Here is a 24,579-nt window from a genome sequence, read left to right as displayed (position 1 = left end):
GGGGTGAAAGATACTTTTCCTGAACTTTTTGTTAGTGACAGGAAGAGAGGAAACCTATGCCCTTCTATAAGTTATGGGAGCATTAAGGAGATGCTTTTCACAGCCACAGTTATGACATGAGAAACAAACCAAAACAAAACCTCTCCTATTGAAGCAGAAGTTCCAGGAGATTCCACAGGGACTCTGAAACATCACAGAGGGGCAAAGCTCTGCCCTGTGAGATTCTTGGGCACACAAGTTTAAAAAAATCAGCATCATCAAACCTCTCATTTAATTCTGGTCTCCCCTGAATTTGCTATCTACGAAGTCCTTCCTAGAAGGATAGCATCCCCTCCAGACATAACATGCATCCACAGCTCCTCTGCAAGAGAGCAAACCTGTGCCCCCAGCAGTACTATTGGGCAGATGCTGCCTCTCTCTGAGAACGTGCAGCACCTGTTAGCAATGCACTGAAGTTACCCCAGGGTTAGGAGAGAAACTTGCTTTGTCACTTTGAAGCTTTCCCAGGACTCTGCCAAGCAGGGCACAGCTCAGCAGAGAGGGGTGATGTATGTATTTCCATGGACTCCTTACAAGAGGGACAGAAATTCTCAGCCAGGTTTGTTTCAGAACACGTGTGCCCTCGTGATAAGAAGGTCCATCAGCCAACCCCCTCCACCTCTTTGCACTTTCTTAAATTCTCCCTCTATTTCTGCCTTTCAAGGTGTAAAGCAGAAAGTCTTTGCACCAGACTGAGCCTATTCTTTTCTTTCTCACAAGGAAACAGTGTTCTGGTGGAAATTTATGAAACTGATACTAACAGTCACACATTCCAACAGAATCCCTTTCATTACTGTCTAGTATTATACTCAAATGATGTAAGGTCTCTCTAATACAACATTCAGTCACAAATTCTGAGTATCAAAAACATTTTCATTAGACAGAACTGATACAAGGGGTCCTGAGTAGTGCAAATGGTGCAGTTGGGAAGTTCATGACACTTGCAGAGGAAGATCCCAGCCATTCTCACTTCTACTCAGTAAATTTACAAAGTCTTTGTGGGGCAGGTGGGAAAGCCTGGTTCTTATTGTTCAAAGGCCTGAAATAATTAAAATTTTGTTTCCTTGCAGCATCACTGAGATACTGCCACTGTACCTGTAACCAGTACTGCAGACAAGTAAAAAGGGATGAGCTGTAGGTGTTGTCATTTCTCTAGTTTTATTGTTGATTGTTAGAATATTGATCATAACTGATATTAACATTTATTTTTGTCATTCATTATTGAGACTAAGATGACTAATATTGCAACAAGTCTTACCTTTTACACTGACACTTGTCTTTTTCTGTATCTGCAGAGGATTTCTTTAAAATACACCCTAAATTATTTTTGAGGTTTTATTATTAGGAGTGCTCATATTACATGGCAAAATAATTGTGTGCTTTTTAAGCATTAGCTTACTAATTAAGCTTAATTTGCTGTTAGAGATATAACTAAAGTAATCATTCATGTGATACGATATAATAATACACAGACAAAACACTTTCAATTATTGTACTTATAGATCTAGCCATATGAATTAACATTTAGAATGTACCTAGGGATATTTTCAAAAAGTAACTGCAAGTATTAAAGAGGAAGTATTAGCTGAGGAAAAATTATAAAGAAATGTTCACTCACCTGTAAACAACAGAATGAACACAGGTATTGTCTTAAACATCTTCATTTTTTTTTTGTGCCTGCAAGAGGGCAAAAGCACCAGGGAAAAATCCCCGGGTCACTGTCCCCACAGCAAAGGAGTGCCACCAAAAGCCACAGACCTCAAAAGCCTGCCCCTGCTGTGCTTATCATTCTGCTGTGCTGCCTATTGGCTCAATCAGACTGGCTCCTGAAACAGCTGTTGTAAGGGCTGGGATGCAAATGGGCTCTGTGACTCCAGCAGTTTTGGATCTGCTGAAAAGAATTTTCCCTCTTCGCTAAGTGGTCAGCGAGCACAGAAATTACGAGACCAACAGGTGAACAGCAAGTCCTATTCATATGTACGACAAGTTCTGAACACCTCATTTCCCAAAACACTCCAGTTTTGATGAGGATATTCTTGTATCTCACACCTGCAAAGAGACTGTGTAGTTCTCAAAGCTCTTGGTAAGTATGGAAAATGCATCCAGATGGAAAAGCCTGGACACATGGAAGTGAAATGCCCGTTGACCACAAAAGCCACACATTTTCTTTGGCACTGATCACAGATCATGATATGTTCACAAATATTTAGTGCACCATAAAATTAAGTATTCAAAGCAAAAGCAGTGCCAGCTGTAAAGTGTAATGACTATTCACATACCTAGATATTTAGGATCATTTAAAGAAATGATATTATGCTTTCCATAACTGCTTCCCAAGTCCATCTCAAAACTGATGGTCAGTGCTCCAAATGGGTTGACATCAACTTCATCAGAGGATATACTATAGAATATGCTGAGTTAACCACTGATAATTTGAATTTAAAAGAAATAAATTTGTCAAGAAAAAGGAATTTGCTTGGCAAACTATCATCCTGCTGTCATTTCACCCTCTTTCTCTGCTGAGATGATTTCTTTTGAGATATTCAGCAGTACAACAGGGAGTACTTGTGTTCCCTGGACCCATGAAAAGATACCAGCTGGACTTTCAGGAGTGACAAGCAAGCAGGAATAACAAGCATTATATGGGCAAATATCTCCATTCCACAGGACAGCATAATGCTTGCAGCCATGTGTCATTAACAGCTTTTTTTCAGTGCACACCCTTATCTTTTATTCAGAACATTTATCAGGCTACAGCAGACTTTTGCAGTGAGAAATGCTGGTACAATGTTTTCTGCGTTCCAAGTCCATTGCTAACCAGCATAAGAAACCACTTTAATTATGCATCCTTTTTCTTTCAAAGGCTTTCTCCCAAAGACTGCTTGTGTAAGCGACATTTTCATCTCAGACTTTGTTTGAAGACTATCTCCAGTAACAATTACGTTTTTTCTCTGCCTTCTTACAGAGCCTTCTTCCTTACTCACTAGAGTAAGGAATTAATATCATCACGAATCTCCTGTGTACACAGAAAAAGTATTCAAGCAAGAGACAAGTATGAGGAGCCCATATTCTCAGTGGAATACTCTGGAATTCCCTGCCCTGGTTGCCATATTTTGCATTTCTGAAATCTGCTGTCACTGCCATTGCTAGCAAGAATGCCAGAGTGAATCCAGTCTTCTAATTTTACAAAGTGCCACAACAGCCATAGGTGCACTGTGCAACAAAAAATAGCGTTTATTAAAGAAAGTGGGAGTAGAAGAGAAAATTTAGAAAGACACCTATAAACAGGTTTGTTGAAACTGCAAAATTCAGAAGGATTTTGTCAGCCCAATTCTCCCCAGGGAAATTACAAATATCTGGAATCCCTTGACAATCTCTCTCAACTCCATATTCTCATTTGCAGTCCTATTCTTGTCCTCGTACATCCAAATAGAGGCACTTCAGGGTTGCTGCAGGGACAGCAAATATACTAAAAATACTTGATAAGTTTTTTCAGACCCTCTGAAATTTGTTGTTCCTTTTCCACCACTGGCATCTGGGAACGTTGGGTGGTCCCTTCCTTTTAGGAGTGGGACGTGACGGTCACACGCACTAATTTTCATGTCTACAATGTTGTATTGGTCAGGAGCTGTGGTATGAACAGAGAACTGTGACTGATTAATTAATGATTAATAATAATCATTACATTAAAATTCCATTATGTTTCATTATCTCCTTGCAAGACAGATTCTATTTACTTATGAAATAGTAAGTGACAAATCTCCTAAGCCAAAAGGTCTTTGTAACAAGATATTTACTCTGAGGGGACTCAAAATCATTGCTCCTGCAGATTCAGTCATATACACGGTAGCCTACCATTTGTGTTTTTGGTCCTCATACATATATAAATGCACACCCACACTTACAGCTCTTTCTCTAGGCAAGGAGGTGCTCCAGGAATATCCCTGCTGAATTTTCCTTGGAAAAGCAGGGCTTATCCCTCTGAGGATCGAGCTGCCAGGATCCCTCTCTGGCAGGTTTTCCCAGCCCAGCTGCCTTTTGTGCACGGCTCCTGTTACACAAAGCCATCACCCACAACTGAGATAACTGAACAGGGCAGATTTCATGGATCTCTGTGGTTAATGAGCAATGTGGCTGTAACATATGGAAGAAATTTTGTCTAGTCTGATCTGCAGCCACTCACTGGTAGGTTCTCTCTCTGAAATTTTTGCAGTGTCTAGCAGATATAGGAAGTGGAGGTAAGTAGTTCATTCCTCCTCCTGCTTACCTTGGCAGAACTACTGACACCACACAAGAAGTTCCAGTATTGTGGACAGCAAGCAATCACTGCTGTCTTCCACCTCATATTTGGAGAATTTCAAAATTAATCTTATTATTTTTGCCTTTTGCATTAAAAGTAAGACGTTGGCCTTTTATGTTAACTCATTACCACAGCAGCCTGTATGGGAGGTTGTTTAATTTGAACAAACTGTTCTCTTTGTACTGGGAGCTGCAGACATGTATAACACAAAACTCCTGTCTCAAGCAGCTTTAGCTTCAGTTAGGTCTCTCCTGCTTTTCCTACTCACCAAAACTATGGATTACCCCTAGTGCCTACAGGACCAAAGGAGATGGAGCTGCACGTTGACTTGAATTATCTCAAAGCTACGGCACAAAATGATTCCATGTATTGAGGAAGGACCTTTCACAGGTTTTCACCAGGTTTCACCTGGTTTCACCCCAGCCCAGGTGAAAAGTTTGCCCCCTGTAGCAACAGCTCTCATTTTTGTGCTCCCATGTTTGTGCTGAAGTGGCAAAGTCCTTCCTTCACAGACTGCAGGTAATAGTTTGCCTTCAGCACCACATACAAGTTGCTGAAGTGAGAGACTGTCAGCTATTTATATTTTCCCATATGAGCATTTCACTCAACAACTATAAAATGCTCCATCCTCTCTACGTTTTGTAACAGAGAATAACATTGTGCCCCCTGTGTTTTAGTTCCCTTGATCTATTGACCACACATTTTAAGGACAGGCTGACAGCTAGCATGTCAGTTATTTTCAGATATCTGTCTCTGTCAAATTCAGAAATCCCAAAAAAATAAACGAAGTGCAGGATTATAAATACATGTGAAATCAGAGCTGTCATCACTCTCAAGGATTTTCCATTGTGCCTGCTGCACTGATTTTAAGCTAAGATTTACCAGATGTTTAGTAGAAATGTTTAGAGAGTAAAGCATTTCATTTTTCTGATGGGTGCAAGATTCTTAAATTTAACTTATTCACAATTGGAGGGTTGTACCTTTTTTTTTTTCTCCAATTGTATCAGTGGCATAGAATAATAAAACCAAAGTTTAACAAGTCTACATAGTTCCTGATGACCTGAAAGTTGTTGTTTCAAATGATTTGGTACCCTTATTATTCAGATTAATAAAAAAGGACAGAGACCCCCTGAAAGGGCTCTGCTCATGTGTGCTCACCCCAGTGCTCAGAGGCCTGGGTTGCAATACTGGGTCTGTATTGCTCTGAGCCTTAGGGGAGGAGAGCAGGAACTACACCCTGATTTAAACTAAAAATTTTAATTATGATTAAAAATTTCAAGCAGGAAAATTTACCTGAAGTGTTTATTTTACCTTGCTAATTGTAAATGAATACCTCCAACTTTCTGGTCAAGTAGGAGGATAGTTATACATTTTAATAGAAGTAAATATAGTTTGAACATACTTAGAAACAGTTTTTACGCTAGTTGAAAATGTTGACTGACCCATTTTCTACGCCATTTGAAGTTGTTCTTTTTTATTTGTTTTTTTTCTTTTGTCAAACTGCACTTGAAAGAAAATTAGATTCCAGCTGAAAAGATATAAAGGTTCTAGAACTAGTAGACCTTACACTCCTAATGAGTCATCTTATCTTTTTTACTGTCTTTCTGGCTCAGACTATGGATGATTCAGCCACAAAAACAATCTTAAAGGCAGGAAATACCTCCTCTGAATCCTCTGAACAGGCTGCTGTTGTCAGAAAGGTACTCAGAGCCTCTAGGTGCTTGAGCAGTGATGCCTCCAGCAGAGCAATGCTTTGGCTTTCTTTAAAACACCAGCACTACACTTTCACTACCTGAGTACCAATGCTGCCTGCATTCCTCAGGCAGTGTGTGCAGCACTCTGGATCATTAACACCTCACACATCCTGGCCAGAGGACTGCTGCTGGACAGCTAATGTGACAACAGGGTAGAATTGTTTACTTTAAGAGTATTCTGCTCATGTTTGAATTAAGATGTCAGCTGTTTCCCATGCCTTTATTAAAATACAAAAATTCTCCTCATTCTGAAGCATTGCTGTACTTTGCATGCAGTCAGCTACTGCAATTTACTGTTAAGTTCTCATATAAGCTGCAGAAAGCTTACAAGGTTGCAATTAGGGGGGCTTGTGCTCCCTGCCCACAGCCATCAAATGACATCAGGAATGAAGTCATGTAATCGGCTTTGCCACCCAGCACACAGATTTTAAGATTGCACTCACATCTCTCTATGTGTAAGAGGATTTGTCATGGTTTATATTACAGGGAAGACCAGCTTCTGTACACACCTCCTCTCCTTCCCATTCCCACACTCTCATCTGTCTCTTACACATCCATACACATGCTTTTACTCAGGAGATGTTCAATAACTACAAGGCTGAATTCTTCCACCCTAGGCCATTAGCCCTCTCAGGACAGACCTAATAAACAACTGAAACAGCAAAGGGCTTCAGGCATTTGATCTCTGGAGGAAACATCAGAACTCTGCAGAAGATGTCCTTGCAGTGGTGGCAGCCAGCAGAGCCTGCCTGCAGGCTGAGCTGTGTGCCACCACATCACAGCAAAGGTTTGTTCTGCAACAGCAACAGCACTGCAATGCTGAGCTCCCTGTGACACAGACTCCTGGCACAGAGCTGCAGGATAATGCCTTCATTCATCCAGGACTTTCAGTTTAGAATCCATTGCAGCATCCTTCTGTTTTACAACTCAATCAGAGAAGAGGACAACTGCCCATCTCTCCTGTAAGAGATTACATTTCAGAGCACCCAGAGATACAATTCCTTCATCAATATGATAAATATTGAGGAATATAAAAGCCCAGGGATTCCTTTGTGTAGGGTCCCTCCTTGGAGGTGCCAGCTCGAGCTGTTATTTTGTTGTTGCACCACAATTAAATTGCTTTAAGGATCCAGATGTGGTCCTTAAAGCAATTTAAGGATCTGAGACTCTGCTATGGGAAACCTGGGGGTGCTGAGGGAACCTGTCTCTGTGAGTCTGGGGAGTGTCACTACAAAGAGGCCTTGGTAGAGGCACAGCTAAGGCTGTGCAAGTGTGAATGCCAGAGTGGCTCAAGTTCACATTCCCAATGTCCTTCACCACTAACTGGGAGACTACTGGGAGTATTTTAAAACTCAATTACAGTGTAGCAAAATACTTAGGAGTGGTGGGCAGGACGCGAGAGCAAAATTCCTCAGGGGAAGTTGAAGTTGGACATTAGAAAAAGATTCTTTCCCCAGAGGGTGGTTGGGCACTGGAACAGGCTCCCCAGGGAAGTGGTCACAGCACCACCCTGACAGAGTTCAAGAAGCATTTGGACAATGCTCTCAGGCCCATGGTGTCACTCTTGGGGTGTCCTGTGCAGGGCCAGGAGCTGGACTTGATGGTCCCTTCCAACTCAGCATATTCTGTGGTTCTGTGATTCCTGCTGTTGGTTAGGGGACAGTCTTGGAAGGAGAGATCTGAGATTCCAGCCTTGCTGTAAGCATGACTGCTGTGCTTTATCTTGTTTCTATTAAAAAATATATCTGCAAAGTGTTAAAGCATGCATTCAGTTATTAGCTCCTTCATACACAATTTTCTAGCACTTCTCTCCAGCATGCTTCTCTCAGAGCACAGTTTAATCTACTCCTGTTAACACTGTTAAACATGAGCTATCTGCTATTTGCACATCACTGAGTTAACATTAGCCAAAGAAAGGTTCTCATTACCTAAAGTCTGAGTCACAGGCAGAGATGGACTTCATGGAAGTCAGATCTACCAAAGCATTCTGCCCAAGAAACATGAAATGCCTGGATCTTTGTAACTGCCCATCACTTCCAGAGCTGACATGAGAGCAGTGAAGTTCAGAGCTGCTTTTCTCTTCAATCTCCATTCAACAATATTGCTGTGAAGGAAATACCCAAGATATATTTTCCTAAATGTATGCCTTCCCATAGAAAACAGCCTGGTCTCATGTCAGAGTGTGCTACATTAAAAAAAATACCATAATAATGAAAAAATCAAGATCTGAATCATTGTGGTTTTTGAGTGGGTACCTAGGCATCCCATTTTCTCAGCTAAATTCCAGTTAGTTGATAATGTTACCTATTTAGGCCTTATGTTTGAAGGTCGTCTGCTCAAAGACAAATGCCTGAAACAGATGGTCCAAATGTGAATAATCTTGCACAATATCCATTTTTACAAATAAGAAGCTTTCTAGTATTATAATTAGCATAAATATTTTGTTTCCCCTAATATACTAAGCTTATATATTAATATTTTGCACTTAAAGTATCGTGAATTGAAAGCCCAGTACAGAATTTTTAACACTGAAAAAAAGGTCACAGCTTTATTGCCCGCTCTCCCAAAGCAGTGCTCTGGAGAAACTTTGAATACCTGTTCTTGTCCTTGGGCACTAGAGGTCACCAGTGGAACAGACACAAGGAAAGGGATTGGTTTTTATAGTCCCCAGTAGTACTGCGGCCTCAATCCCTCTCCTGAGATTTTCATTTAAGTTGTTACTGGAAGTCTTTTGGCAACTCGAATTTTGGAAGAGTGAGATAAAAATATTTCTTTCAAGCAAGTTATGTCTCAGATGTATAGCTGTGTATCTATTTGAAAGGGATGGGTGTTTCTTGAAAATATGATTTATTCATCCCTCTGATACTTGAGAGTTCCTTGGCTGATACCTGCTGTATTTGAGCTCTGAGTAATGTTGTTGAGACAGAACCACAGAACACCCAGCAGAAACACATGTTGTTTCAAACGAAACAGCATGGCCCATTTCAAGGAAGGAACAGTGCTCCTTTACTGGTTCCATGTGTGGTGTGTGAGGGGTGCACTGAAGCAGAACGTTCAAGAACATCAGTTACATTTTTTGACCAAGAGACCACACCATCTTTTAATACATTCAAGACCTTCCATTTCTATGAGTGACACTTATGACCAAAAAACCCCAAAGTCCTCTTTGCATATGAAGAGGGTTGGAAATGCTTAGAAATCCATGTTTGAACACAGCCATTCCTTTAGAGAAAATACATCCAGATTTTAACCTCTAAAAGACAAAAATCTGCTTAAAATGTTTCTATCAGATCAGTAGCTAAATTTAACAATCAGGTTTATATACTTACCAGTTATTTATATAATGCACAATACTAATATAATCCTGAATAAGAAGCAGGTTTTTTTAGAAATGATTCATTTTATAAAAGTGTTGGATTGGTACAGTGCAATAAACATATAATCTGTAATAAACTTACTGCTGCAGTTATGGAAACTGATTATAAGCAAGAAATTCTGCCAACAGAAAGACTTCTTGGTTCATTGAAAGTTATTATCGTGTCAAATATCACCTCAAGGATTGTTTTGTCAAAAGATTTCATAAGATTTTGGATATCACAGATTGAAATTTTGGTGAAAAATTCTATCAGAACTCTATAAATTCTAAAACTCAAAATAAGTAGCAATAACACACAGGCTTTTTGCACACTTGCTTTCTTCACCCAAGTTCATTTGACTTTGAATTCCATTTACTTTGAGGTGCAGCACATAGAGAAGTCTTGAACCATGCAAAGTTAAAAATTATGCAGGCAGGAGGAATCTTAGCCTTGAAAGAAATCAAAATAACTAGACACTATATGCTACATATTTTCACTACTTTGTTTAAAACAGCATATTGATGTACTTAAAACACTTCAGATCTGCGTGTTATTTATGATGCTGTAAACATACAGAAAAGCATGAAAGTCACATTTTCCACTGCATCCAAGGAGAGAAATTTAAAATTACAGCTATTGGAAATCTGGTTTATGAGCTGTGTGAAAGGTGCAATTAAATGCAGTGTTACAAACTTTGCCCTACAATACCCTACGTGTAGTAACTCCTAGATAGTGCTAAAGAAGAAAAAATCAAACTAGATGGAGACTTCTGGCTACATTCTGATTTTTCTACATTCTTCTGGAAGGAATGTGAGAGCACATGTGAGTCTAGCCCACATCTTATAGATTCTTGTATGAGCAAGACACAAACCCAGAAAACTGCAATATAAAGTTAATGCACTACTTATGATCAAAGGTAAGCAGAGAAGACAGCTCAGCTCAGCAGGGAGGAGTATCAAGGGGTTTCGTGAAGCTTTGTGAGTCAGGCATCAGATCTGGGACACAGAACTTTGCGGAGGGTCTTTTCTTGTGAGCCCCTGCAGCTCCTGCTCATGGGCTTTTTTTCCCTTCTCTCCTCCTCCCCCTTCTCTCAGGAGCCCACAGCAAATCTGAGCTGAGCATCAGCAGAGCACAACCTGGCACACCTACAATACTGCCATGCCTGAGCCCAGCCCAGGATATCCCTTACACCAACAAACTCTGAATTGGACTTACCTAAACGAACTTTTTTGTTTTTTTTACTTAGTGCACTCATGAAAAGGCTGGTACCGGTGAAGAAATTTAGATACTGGATTATGAGATACAGCTCTGCAGAGATGTAGCTTTCACCTGGCTCAGTTCTTTGTTGCCTGTACCCTGTATTTGGGGAAGTGTGTGTTCTACAGACACAAATGCTGGTGCTGGCATGAGACAGCAAACACAGGAAGGGACAGGTGGGACCAACCTTTTCAGCAAAAATCTGAACTAGCTTGACTGAAAAGTCAACCACTGAACTGCAGCATGTATTTTATGAATATGCACATAAAAGACAGAAGTTGGCATGAGAGTGAGCCTTCAATTTCCTCTTTAATATAAAACATCCAGAGGTGTTGATATTCAGGGTACACTGCTAAGCTCATCTCATGCCTTTGTGGATGTGGGTAAGGGCAGTAGCACACGAGACTGGCTGTGTAGCTGGGTTTGAAGAATCAAGGAATTTTTCTTGCTGATCTCAGGGAAGCTTCTGACATTTTTACTGTAATAATTTATTACAGTTTTCATATTTGGTGGATATATGTAGGTCCTGGAAAAGCTCTCCTGTATTTACATAAATCTACTATAAACAAGTCACATTTACCTTCATCCACCCATCATAGAGTTCTGTAACTAGAGGAAATAAATATTGCAACTGGCAAATATAATATTTTATCCCTCTGGTCCCTTCCCATTTTCTTTCATCATCTTCCAAAATTATGTTTCTATTTCAATTATTCAGTTGTTTTGTTGTTTTGCACTTTGTTTTCTCCCCCTCTAAAAAATGTCTTGTTGGTGAGAAAGCTCTGCTCAGCTGGAAAACAGCATTCCCATCAGTAGAATACACATTCAGGCTGGTGAACCAACCAGACAGGCCAAGGATAGATAGGATCCTTCTCTCTAAGCAGCTGAAACCCTCATTGGTTTGACAGGATCACTGTGTTTCTCAAGTCCTTACAGCCCTGTTCTACCTGCTTTGGGGTGGCCTTGCAGGACAAGGTAGTTCACTTGGGCATTTGGGGTCTCTCTGTAGCTGTGAGTGGCTTCCCTCACCCGGGCCCAAAGAGAAGAGGCTGCAGCCATTGCCATGCTGGCTCAGAGGAACCTGGCGGCTCGTGTTTCTCAAGAGCCCTGGCTTGCTGCATAACTCAGGCTCAATCCTGGCACAGATAAATTGCTTAATCTTGAGATCTGAGCCCACAGCGGTGTCAGCGAGGTGGCACAGGCGGTTTAGAATTCCCTGTGTGCTTTGTTCTTGAAGCCCAGCGTGCAATTCCAAAGCTGTCAGGGTTTTCCAGCAGGCCTGTGCCATACCAGGAGTGAAGTTAACCATCACGGTTACCTTTGCTGTCAGAGCCCCTGCAGTCCAGGCAGGAATGCAAGCACAGGCTGGTAGCCAGCTACCCTGGGACTGTGGAGCTGCTGGACTTCAACAGAAATCAACTTGTAACACACAGACTATGTTGGCGGGGGAAGGGACAGCACTCTATCCATGGCCACCCACTGCCTAGGAAAAGTCTGGCAACAGGGGTGTTATTCTTGTTCCACTGGCAATCGTGGGACTTTTGCTAGACTTGATCCTAAATGAATGCATTTTTCTGACCCAGAGTCCTTTTATGTGGTTCGGTATGGAAAAGTGCCATGGCATTTGTCACAAAAAGTCCTCGCTGGCTAATCTGTTTTTAGGATTGTTGATGGTTTATAAATTAGAATTATTAGTCAAACATTGCTCTGTGTGTGCAAACTCCTACAGACTGGGCTATAGGGCCAGCATGGAACCACCTTTCTAACTATGGCAAGTTGTTTTGACAGAAGGGAGAAGTAGTCAGAGCAAAACCAGAAGGGTATGTAAGCAATTTACCCCTGACATGCACTCTAACATATCTTAGTCATTGTGTTGTCCACAGAACACTTACAAATCTCCAATAAAAGCGAACTTCTTATATCTCAAGGCTTTGGCAAGTTCCATTTAAATGTATTGTATCTCTGTGGCAAATGCCTTGTGGTTTTTTTCTGTGTTAAACAGAACTGGGACACATTAACAAATTAAAGGTTAAAGAGGTAAAATTAGGTGAACATGCTGGTTCTCCTTAATCAAAGCATGAGTCCTCCAGTAGTGCTGCAGCCTGGCCTTCCCAGGCATTCAGGATGCCCACCCTAGGGGGGAACTGAAAGCAGCATTTAGAGGTGGAGAGCCCTTCACGGGTGCATGGCCATAAATCCCACAGGAAAGTTCTGTTACTGACAATAGCCTGAAATGATCAGAAAATGAAAGCTGGCATGCACTTATGTACATCCATGTGCGGCTGTGCTAACCCGATTCAGATGTCGCAGATTCCCTCACTCCCTTTGTCTTCCAAATTCCTTGTTCATCCAATTAGCATGAGTAAAATAACATAAAATATATATAGTGCTAAATTCTATGACAGGTGTAGGTCTGAGTCTTGAACTGCAGAACATTCAAAACAGCAGAAATGGCTCAAATATTTTCAACCCTGTATTTTTTTGTCATTCCACACCTGGCTGAGTTTCAGAGCCCCTTTGCCCACTCTCTGAAAGCATTTTTGTGCATAAGAATGTTTCTGGGGATATGCAGAATGGATGAATAATGTAAACCCAATTTGGATTAAGTTTTGTAAAAATTGGGAATTTTTAGCCAGTGTTCCTCTCTACCTCCAAAATTCAAAGTTTGAAACACAGAATGAGCAATGCCATCAAATGTGAAAGAAAAAGACCATGTTAGCTGCTCTTGATGCCCTGAAATGAGGCCACTTTCAGTTGAATGATGTTTCAACTGGAACATGTATCTTTTGTACTAGTGCCATGTGAAAATCGGTCCCTGTAGCATCAGACTGGTTCTGATCAACTTTTTTTTTCTTTTTTTTTTTGGCTTATCCACATAAACTTAAATTCCCGGCTTTGGTAGAATGACTTCGTTGACCCATAGTTTTTAGGGTGATAGAATCCAAATTCTGTACATTCTGCTCTTTTCCTAGGAATGCTAATTACAAAATTAATACAATGTGCAAATCAACAGACAAATCTAAAGATCAAAGGGGGGGGGGGGAGAAACTAAAGCCAAACTCCTGTTTACTCTAGCACTGAGTGTAACACCACAGAAAACTATACTTGCCATTCCCCAAACTAAATTTCATTTAAGAACCAACTAAATATATTTGCTTTGATATGTCTTTCAGCCAAAGGACTTCACTCTCTTTTACATAGCAACCTGAATATGTTGTTTGTTGTGTGTTTGGCAAAAGATATTAGAAAGATTAGAAATGTTTATGCTGTTCACAGTCACATTAGAATGAGAGTGTGTGACAGCTGCTAACTGCCTGGAATTTATGCAAAAGTTCTCCATTTAGCTTTCTATATACATATGTAGGTGTGTGTGTATTTAAAAAAAAAACTATACAAGGTCAGTTTACAGCTCTTCTGGAGCATTTGCTAGAGCAGCTGATAGAAACAAGGCTAAAAGGCAATTTGAACAAGTGGTAAATCTTTAGTGGCAACTTTTCCTTGCCAAAATTTGTTGGGCAACTTCTCACATAGAGTAGGGTGCTAAAGCAATGACTTGAACCTTCTCCTTGTTATATAACCAGAACCCCACACCACTTTTAATTCTTTTCACCTCTCAGGAGAGAAAGGATGGTCAGAACTGTGTTACCTCTCTAAAAGATGCACATATGTCTGAATGGAGATCTGCTTTCCTTGGATTCCTGGGCAATGGCAGTGTGAAAGAAGGAAAAACAGTCTCTCCCTACGCATACTCAATGTTTTTTTCATCTAGCATTATCAAAAGGCAAGTTATGACACACAACTAAGAGAATGAATTTTGTGTGATGGCAGATGGAGATGTATTCAGCTTCTCAAACAACCCCTGCCCCCAGAAGTATGATCTGCAACAGAGCCACTTCATATCTTCTAATTAACATTCTTGTTTCCTTGCTATCAAACATTCTGAAGGACACATCTGTGCAGACTAGAATAAAACCTACCAACAGGGGACAAATGTGTGCAGTTGAGCCTGTGCTCTACATGTGCAGAGTAAGACAATATGCACAGAGTACCAACCTAGCACACATCCAACCCTGCAAGTGAACTTGTCTGCAGCTACAACTGAACTGAGGCTAAGCAGCCACTCATTTGCATCTTTCAGAGGTACGCATTGTGAATATCACGTGATTTCCAAAGTGTTAACAATGTGCAATCTAAAGACATTTACAGTCACAAAGCATTATTTTGTATTTTTCTAAAAAAGTGATAATAAAAAAAGAAAAACCTAAATTGCTGAAAAATTGCAAATTCATGGACTTCAGAGTTTGGACCATAAGACACACTGCCAAAAACTGTCTATAAAGTAATCAGGACTGAACTTGAACTGCTCATTTGGTTTAAATATTTCCCTGCTTTGTTTGGTCTTTTTTGGTTTTTTTTTTTTTTTTGTTATTTTCACAGTTTTGTTATAATAATATAATGTAATAAATTTTGTTATTTTGTTCAGCTCAGTCAGTCAGCCCAAGTTAAGACTGTTTCTCTGCAGTATGGATTCAGCTCAAGTGTCAAAGGTAGAGGTGATTAATGCATCCACATTTTTCCATGTCTGGCAAAGCCTATATGATCCTTATTTTCTTTCTTTTCTGTCAACCTCTCTCCTCTTTTCACTTAGAACATGCTCTAACCCTCAAGTTAGATCCTTAAAAAGGGAATTCCATGACTGGACAGAGGCACGCAGGGTCTAAAATACAAAAATTCCTAAATTGACATTAGCAGCCGTTGCTTACAAGCCACTGCCTTGCTCCTGGTTTAATACTGTTTACAAGAAAAGGAAAGAAATGGTCAGCATATGTTATGGAAAGCATGAGTGACCCTGGTGGAATGGGTACCAGAGACCCTGTACATTGCTCACTGGCAAGACATCTGTTTTCAACTATGGGGCTTTTATTCAAGAACTGATGAATAAAGGCTCCTGATATCTAAGTACCACTGCTAACTCTGGCAACAAGAATTTCTCTGCATGTCACCTCTTATCACCCTGCACTCACGATGTTGCCCAAGGCAGCCTGTTTGCAAACTACACTGTGCATTCAGGATATGCAAATGTTTGATTGACTTCTAGCTTGGAGTTACCACTACCACATTTCAGTCATCCATGGCTAGGCCATCATTTACACACTGAAGTTAGAATGTGACACACAAATAACATTACACCCCTGAAAGTAATTAGCCTGTTGAAGTACCTTCTCCATATTACTAAAAACTTTCCTTCAGAAATACTTCAAAGTCTGAAATTAACCAGCATATTGTCACTGAACTCGAAATATCATCATCACAACACAGAAAAATCAGTTAAATACCCGTGGAAAGGACATTCAGATAGATGTAATGCAGACAAATGCAAATAAGCTCCAAGAGCCAGATTTTTAAAACTATAATTCACTGTAATTGGGAGGGAGGAGATGTTTATGGTCATCTTATCCTAAAGGCCACCATATATACAATATTCCCACTGACTTTAATAGTTATAGGAGGTGCAGATTTATGGTTGGGTATAAGGATGTTTCAGTCTTCACCTCTTCACCTCTTATTAGCACTTGTCTTCTGCTTCCTTGCCACAGTTTAAATAGTCCCAGATGCTGTGCAGTTCCAAAGCTCCCCTCTAGCTCCCATAAAACCAGAAAAATAGGATCTTATGGAGTACACTGTGAGTGGTAGAGCTGGGGCAGGAGGGCAAAGGGGAAGGATTCTCTGTAGAATATTGATGAGCAAAGGGTGGTTGCAACTCCCTGCTAGTTAGAGTTAAACCCAATGTTGCCCTGAATATTACACACATTTTGAAGCTTTATGCATTTAAAGTATAAGTATGTTCAGCAAATCTCAATCCATTTAACTTAAATTCTTAGTAGGAAAACTTAGCAGTGAGGGGTTATTGCATGTTAATCAGAAATGTGAAAAAAACAAATCTATATAAATTTAAAACAAGTATGCATATTTCACTGTCTTTGTGAATGAATCTGCTTAGGCATTTCAAAATTACAGTAATTTTGCCAGTTATAATTTCAGTGATTAGGATGAATGAAAATATGAAATCTGTATTTAGAATAAAATAATTGAGGCTAATGCTGTTTTATTTGAATAAGAATGTATGGAACTGACTTTATTCTAATACTGCTATGTAAAAATATCACTTACATTGCCTAAATCTGGAAGAGGTTCCGCAAAAATGTCTTGGGCTCTAGGGTAATGTGGAGAAATGGATATAATTATCTCTGGAGAGGAATATATTCTTCTCAGAGTATTACAAGTCCTGCAGCTTATGAATGATACTTTCTACAGTGCTGTGGAAAACAGGAATTTTCACTTACCATATTCTAGCTGTAGTTAAGAAAGATGGCTTAGTCACTTTGTCTCTTCCTACCTCTGCCAGAAGGTCAAGATTCACATAAAGATACACAACTGCCTCTCCAGTATTCTTTCTCTTTGTAGCCAAATGCCTCTCCCTTTTCTGGCAACCGCACTCAGACCTCATTATTGTGTAGTCAGAGATTGTGCCTGTAATATTGCCAATAAAGTGGCACGCAGGGGGCAATTTAGCAATGATACACACATGCATCAAATGCCACCAGCATTCAGTTTTGAAATTCCCTCAGTTTTTTTTCTAAGCTGTTCCCTTCATCAATAAATAAAACCCACAACAACAAAAAGAAATACCTTCTTGCTATTAGACTGCCAGAGATCCCAAAATCTAGTTGATATCTGGTTCCAATTTGTCTTTGTGGAAGGGAAGCCAAAGCCTTGCTTTTCCTCCTCACTGCAGAATGCAGCCAAAATGTAGCCTAACCTGGGTGCACCCACCCACACTCACCCGTGTGTGCATTCTGGTCATGGCTTGAGTTAATAAATTTGATTAGCTCCTACAGTTCTCCAAGCCAGCAGCCCACAAGGCAGGTTCAACCAATACCTTTGCTCCACTCACTGCTCTCAGCAGACCACCAAGGCTCTAGTTTGTATTTTTAAACCTGGGTTAAATTGTGGCATAACCACAAACCATTGTATGCGATTAACAGTGGGGTTCCAATGACTGACTGACAAACAAAATCTTAGCACACTGAGCCTGCTTCTCCCAGTAGTAAACACATGTTATTAATGAAATGATTCTAACAGGCTACACAATTGGAAGCTTTTTTCTTGATTGACAGAATATGCTTTTCTTAACAGGCAAAATAAAGAGGGCACAAAGAGTACACTTGTATTTTTTATTTTGTGAAGTAAAGACATAAAACTATTGCAATAATCCCTCCATTCAGTCATAGCCCAATGGGCCAGCCACTAAGTGATGCATTACCTTGATACACAAGCTCTGTTTCTATGAACGGAAGGGACTGAAATTTTAAAAAGTGCTGCCCTCCAATTCTTATTGCTCCCTTTCCACTGTGGACCCACACCTCTGTCATCTCTGACACAGCTGAACAGGAGAACAGATGATCAGGGGACAAAAGGAACATGTTAACACACATGTGGCATGAGATCATGACACCATCCCTCAAAAACTCAGACTGGTACAGTTTAATCACCAGCTGCTAGAAACAAGGCTTGCTAAGCTAGACTGGGTATTAAGCAGCAGGGTGGAACAGATGGGCTTGCTCATTCCTAGGCACTGGAAGTTCATCCTCTCCAGAAGAAACAGCAAAGGCCAAAAAACAGGATGGGCAGGATTACACAATTTCACCGTGCCTTTTTTGTTTCCACAAGGAGCGGATGAAACACATATCCAACACATCTTTAATGAAACAATTCATACCAAGATTGTCATCACTACTGTCACGGCCCCTAAATTGGACCTACCATATTCAGGCATGGGATTTAGTTACACATTCAGTAGCTGTGTTCCTCAGGCTATGAAGCAGCCCTCCCTACTTCTGTCTCTCCCTGGACAGTTCATATATGCTGCTATGGTGTCATTTGCCAGGCTGGAGGGCAGACAGAGGAAACAGAGGGCTCTGTCAGTGCTGCTGCCAAAATAGAAAACTGGAAGTGTTTAGCCTCACTCTGATGAAATGGTCCCAAGTTATGGGCAGTTCACCCACCTGGATTATCATTACAGTAAACAGTGCCACTATAGCCAGTAAACAGTGACACACACAAGTTACTCTCATGGTAAACTTGCTCCTGTGCTCAAAAAGGTTTGGAATATTTGTCTTACACTGCCCATCATGGCAGTCTGCACAGCAAAACTGTGGCATGTGGTGTCATTACACCACATGCCAGGCCTCGAGTGCTGCAAAGAGAGAATGAGATGAAATACTTGACTTTCAGGGAAGGTTCTTGCTAGGGAGCAGAAAAGCAGTATTTTATACAGAGCACACCACTACCATCACTTTCTCATGCCTTTTTTTTTCATATCAAACAGACTGAAAGAAAAGATTAATATTAATTATGCTATTTTGACATTATTCCAAGCAACTGTTGCATCACCTACATGTGAATAGCAATTTTGTTGGAGTAAACAGTCAATGTCTATAGAATTCCCTGTTTCATTTCAAAGAAACAAGCTGTGAATGCTGAAAGGAGATTTCTTCCATGCAAAAGGTCAGAGTTCATGTTAGAGCAATCTGTCACAGTTGAGTCAGTGATATTTCCATGCTGCCCTGTTCCCCCTGTATGTGGCATACAGCATGCTGACCTGGGTTTGCTTGGTCACTTTTTATAATTTATTATTGACCTCCCTCTGGGAGACAGATCTCACATCTCAGAAGTTTGCAGCTTTCTTGGGCAGAAGAGTAAATTTATGGCTGGGAGGGAACAGAAAACTAGAAAAGGAAGGACTGGAGGAACTAAAGCAGTGCTGGTGCAGTCAGGCAGGATTATGTGTCAGGCTGTGATGCTGCCTTCCAAAAGCCCATGAGGGATGGTGTGGGTTTCCTCCAAACAACTAATGCAGATTTTCCTGGATGTCTCCTGCAGTCTGGTATATACTGCATGTCTGTGCACCCACTCTTGCCCTTTTCTGTTCATATGGGAATAAAATGCTGCTTCCTCTGCAGAAGTGACCCAAACAAGAAAGTCAGTTGTTATTGCTCCTTTTTGCAGCTAGGTAATAGCCACAAGCTTAAACTAGACATTCTTTTTAGATTCTGCTCCTGAGGATCATTCTTCCCAAAAAGATAAAAAATTTTTCTTTAAATAGAACTTCAGGGAAAGAGCTCAACAGCTTTTGCCTGCTTAGGTAGTGTTCATTATCTTCTGGTTCCCTCATGAACAACAGAGTGGCAAACAAGACTCCCCTCACCTTCCACAGAGAAGAGGAGAAATGGCAAGAACAATAGAAAAAAGTTCAGCTATAAATTGCTTTAAACACTAGACTTAAGCAAGGATTTCATTCAAGGCACTTTGGAATCACTCGCAGCATGCAATATTTCAAAATAAGGTGACACCCTCTCATTAAACCTTAGAAATTAACAAGTAACCTTAAACTTGTTGAAAACAGTTTCAAGGGGATCAGTGATGTTAATGAACACGTATAAATGCTGAGACTAATTCGCATTATTATACAATAAGAATCATGCTAAACGTAATCTGACATATTGCCAACCAGGGATTTCTGCTTCTCAAGAACCAAGGAGTGGGAGAATATGAAATCTGGGTTTTACAGCTCCAGCTTGGCTGGCTGTGCTGAGGGCTTGGTTCTCCTGCCATAAAGCACAGGCACATCCTGTTGTCAATTAGACTCACCGGTATTCCGGGGCAGCAGCATTGGGCCCCTGGGATGTTGTAGAGTTTGCTTTGCTATGTAAACACCATGAAGCAATCCAGGCAGTGAAGGACACAGATGAGCAGGCAATTTGCAGCATGCTAAGCAAAAGAATAAAAGGTCTGTGAGTGAGAGTCAGAGAATAAATAGTAACAACATCCCTGGGATATAATATCCACTGGTCTGGAGTCATTAAAAATATATATAAAAGAAAGTTAAGGGACTTATTAAAATAAAATACATCTGTGTTTTGCTTCTGTGGATAAACTGAGAGAAGGACACACTGTATGGGGAAAATTTTGTTTTAGTTATTCACTTTGATTTTAGCACATATCAAATATAGCATCAAGGTGGAATTTTTTTCATATAGCACCTATGCTGAGACCTTTCAAGTAGGCTTTGAATCAAGTTTTAAAACCAAACATTCATTCTGTACCTATTTATTTATCTCTTTTGGGAAAGTAAAATGTGAAAAAGTGTCCTTAGACACATTTTAATTGGAGCAGCTCAGGTCCCCTTTGTTTGAAAAGGCAGTTCCACATTGTCCTTGAAAAATCTGTTTATTTAATACCAGCATAAACTTGTACAAAAATGGGACGGCAACAGATTTAAGCATGTGCTCCCAAGTCTTTTTTTCCTCTCCTTTTGGACACACAGAAATGAGATATTCAGGATGTTTAAAATATATCAGACCTCATTGATCAAAGAAAATACATAAATCCATGTTTATTAAAAATGTTTGTGTTTAAATAAAGCTAACCACAGCACACCAACATAAAAATATTCTCCTTAGTCCCTTGGTGCTCTTTGTTTATGGCATTCAGCATAGAGAGCTCCTTCCCACCCTCCCATTTATAAATAGAGCTTCACTGATGGTAGTCTTCTATTATCAGTTTTACAACAGCATGTCATTCTGTCTTTGAAATTTCTAGATAACACTGTGGAAAAATTGCATGGTTTACTGTTTTGAACACAGGCTTGAGAACCAGCATTCCTGGTTTCTATTCCTCTCTCTGTCAGCACTTGGCTGTGTGACTGTGCCCAAATTACTCATCTTTTCTCCTCTTTGTTCTGCTACATCTGTCATTTTCCAGATCCTTCATCCATCCTAATTTTGAATAGGTGCAAGCAGTTTTCTGGAGTTTTGTCTTGCAATTCACAGCAGAATAGAAACTACTGAAGGGCAAGGGAACAGAAACTACTGAAGGCCAGGGATAGAAAAGACAATCTCTGTCCCAAAGGATTTTGCTTGTAGTGAAAAGACCAGAGATTTCACAGGAAATAAAACCCAGGCAGCAATGTGACCAGCCCTGTGCACTGTTCAGAATACCCAGGAAGGATCAGCTGAGCACTCATGGAAAAACAAAAACTGTGGGAAGAGAGGATGTGGAGATGCATGGCAAAGAAATAAGTACAGAAGAAAAAAAAGAGAGGAAAATTTTAAAACCAAAAAAGGTAAAGTAGAATTATCTATTCAAAAGCTCAAGCATATCTTCCACGCCAGACCATGTTGACTGACCAGCCACAACTGGATAATCCTGGGCAGCTGGTTATTGACTTCCCTGGCTATGGCAGGAAGCATCACAGCAGGAGCCAGCAGGGCCAGCCTGGACATCCTCTCACAGACAGCATTACAATTTCTTGTTAGGAATTATCATCAGGGTTTAAGTTTTCTCTCCCCCTCCTCATTCCCTCCTACCAGAATGAAAATGTCAGTTCCTCGTTTGAGAGGGCCAAGGCAAAAGCAGTTGGCACAGAGCAGGCACCTTTCAAGGGCTTTTTGTTGTCTTTGAGTAGGGAAACTTCTGAGGCCTCAATCAGCAGTAACACTGGAAAATAACTAAAATCTCCTCTTTTGCTAGAAACATCCCACATTATATATAGAAATAAGAGTACAGCCTGCTAGAAAAGACTGAAAGGCAGGTCACTGTTCTACAGACACTGAGTTAATGGGGAGGTAGAGCACACACAGATTCAAACTTAACATTTTTTTTTTTACTTCACACAATGACAGAATAAAAATAGATAGGTTTATGACAGTGTGAGCAATGGATCTGCCAAGCTGAATTTAAACTTAGCTTCACAACAGAATTATATCCCATCAAGTGGCATGACATGCAATATTTCATTTGCTGGCTCACTACTACACTGTCTCACTACACTACACTGTCTACACTGAGAAGACATAAAACCAATATCATTGCAGACTCTATTATTCATATTTTCTGAAAATGTGTGGTATTAATTAATCAGAAAGGAAGGCAGAATTCTTATATGAAATATTTTTTCCATTTTGAGTCTAATTAAAACAAGCTGAGCACAAAAATTGTAAGAACTGATCATGATCACTAATTGTAAACAACTAAATGGGAAATATACTTACCCAAAAGATTTCCATTGATTCACTTTTAATATTACTTCTTTTTTTTCCCCCTGAATGAATTAGGGAAAGGCAACTATTTTCCCCCAAATAATTTATCTTCTATTCATAAAATTGAAAAATTCAGATTTTTTTAATCATCTCCATTTACTATTTGCACTGGAAAATATGTTTCAGAACACGACAGTTAGTTTATAGTTAGATAAATTACTGCACTACTTCAAAGCTAGCCAAAACCCACCTTCCTATGCTGGCACTTGACAGCCCTTAGGATTTCTAATAGAGAAGTCATGGCAGCAAAGATGTCATGAATTCCATAATTTTCATGAATGTATGCATAAATTTATATGCCTCAGCTGGTGAATTCTGATAAGAGAATTGTTCATATTGGTCAACTCTTTGAATAGGTGATTCAAATCATACAATCACAGAATCATAGAAAGGCTTGGGTTTAAAAAACCTTAAAGATCCTCCAGTTAAAACCTCCCTGCCATGGGCGGGGATACCTTTCACTAGACCAGGTTGCTCAGACCCCATCCAACCTGGCTTTGAGCTCTTCCAGTGATGGGGCACCCACAGCTTCTCTGAAAGAACCATCTTGATTCATAAGGTGTATTGGAACAGAAAATAAGAACGACATTCTCAGTTCTGAAGATGGCCAGTGTCAGGTCTACAGTGATTATGTAGTTTTCTGTATTACAGCAACGTCCAAAATTGAAAGTTTTCACCAAGAAACCTATTTGTGAGGTATAAAATGGCAAACACCATTTGCTGAGCAAGACCTGTGTTTGTGAAACTTGAGCCAAGTAAAAGCATAGAAGCAGAGCAACACAGCACCTGAGAAATTTTTTCATGAATTTTTTTTTTCTATTAGCACAGGAAATCTAAACTGATGACAAGTCTATTGGCCAGCTCATTTTAGATCTCCAGTAAACAACAGTGGTCATAAGCAGGGGAGGATGGATTTCTTTGGAAACATATTAGACCTATTTTAATTTCTATTAAAATTGGCTGTGGGCACAAAATTCTTGACAAACCAGAGATTTGCTTGGTGGTAGAGACAGAGAAGTGCTGTTTATCCCATTCTTCTGCTGCAGCTCTCCTACACTCCTTCACATCTCTAACTCTTCCTAAATAAGCACCCCAGCTCCCTGCTGAGGACATTTCGCATGACAGGCTCCCAACTAAATAACATCCCAGCACTTCTTCCAGCTCTTTCACAGATGACCCAGTGATTAGGACAGAGAGGACAGCAAAGGAGAAACAATCCAGGAATATCTGGGGGAGGACACGAGAACAGAGAAAGAAAAAATGTCAGTCACTGCATTCCCTGTGCCATCTGGCAAAACTCCTCTGGGGAGTCCCTAGCTGGGACTTGGTGAAGACCCATTTGCAGATGAGCTCTGGGAAATAACAGCTTTTCCTTAATTTCCTTTCAGTGTTGAGTTTCTTCATTCCCTCCTAGGCTGGATTTTAGCCCACCAGACAAAACAGTTCCACCAGAGCTCTCTGTGTCTGTGTCTCTGTGCTCCTCTTGGGCTCAGGGGATGCCCCTAGAGGCTGTCTGTCTGTCATTTCCAACCTACTCCAGGGGAATCCAACTGTACAGAGAAATGCTTGGGTAGCTTTGCCTTCTCCAGGGCATTTCTCCGAGAATTAAAGCCTTAGGGGACTTCTGTTCATTTCCACAGGAAACAAATATTCCTAGATTTTCGTTGTTGCTTTCCTCTTTCATTTATATGATAATATCATACTTGGACATT

The 24,579-nt window shown here is 40.3% G+C and overlaps 1 protein-coding gene across 1 annotated transcript in view; it reads right to left on the bottom strand.

The window, feature by feature from the left end:
• The window catches only part of LOC141729010 (uncharacterized), a 156,754-nt gene that overhangs the window by 12,789 nt on the left and 119,386 nt on the right, over positions 1–24,579 (bottom strand). Inside the window, exon 5 of the mRNA XM_074540425.1 lies at positions 20,418–20,537. Coding sequence (XP_074396526.1) covers positions 20,418–20,537 — 120 coding nt within the window. The remainder of the gene's footprint in view (positions 1–20,417; positions 20,538–24,579) is intronic.

This window comes from Zonotrichia albicollis, chromosome 5 (genome assembly GCF_047830755.1).
Source record: "Zonotrichia albicollis isolate bZonAlb1 chromosome 5, bZonAlb1.hap1, whole genome shotgun sequence".
Taxonomy (NCBI): domain Eukaryota; kingdom Metazoa; phylum Chordata; class Aves; order Passeriformes; family Passerellidae; genus Zonotrichia; species Zonotrichia albicollis.
Note: the sequence above shows the minus strand (reverse complement) of the source record. Positions and strands in the feature narration are given on the sequence as shown.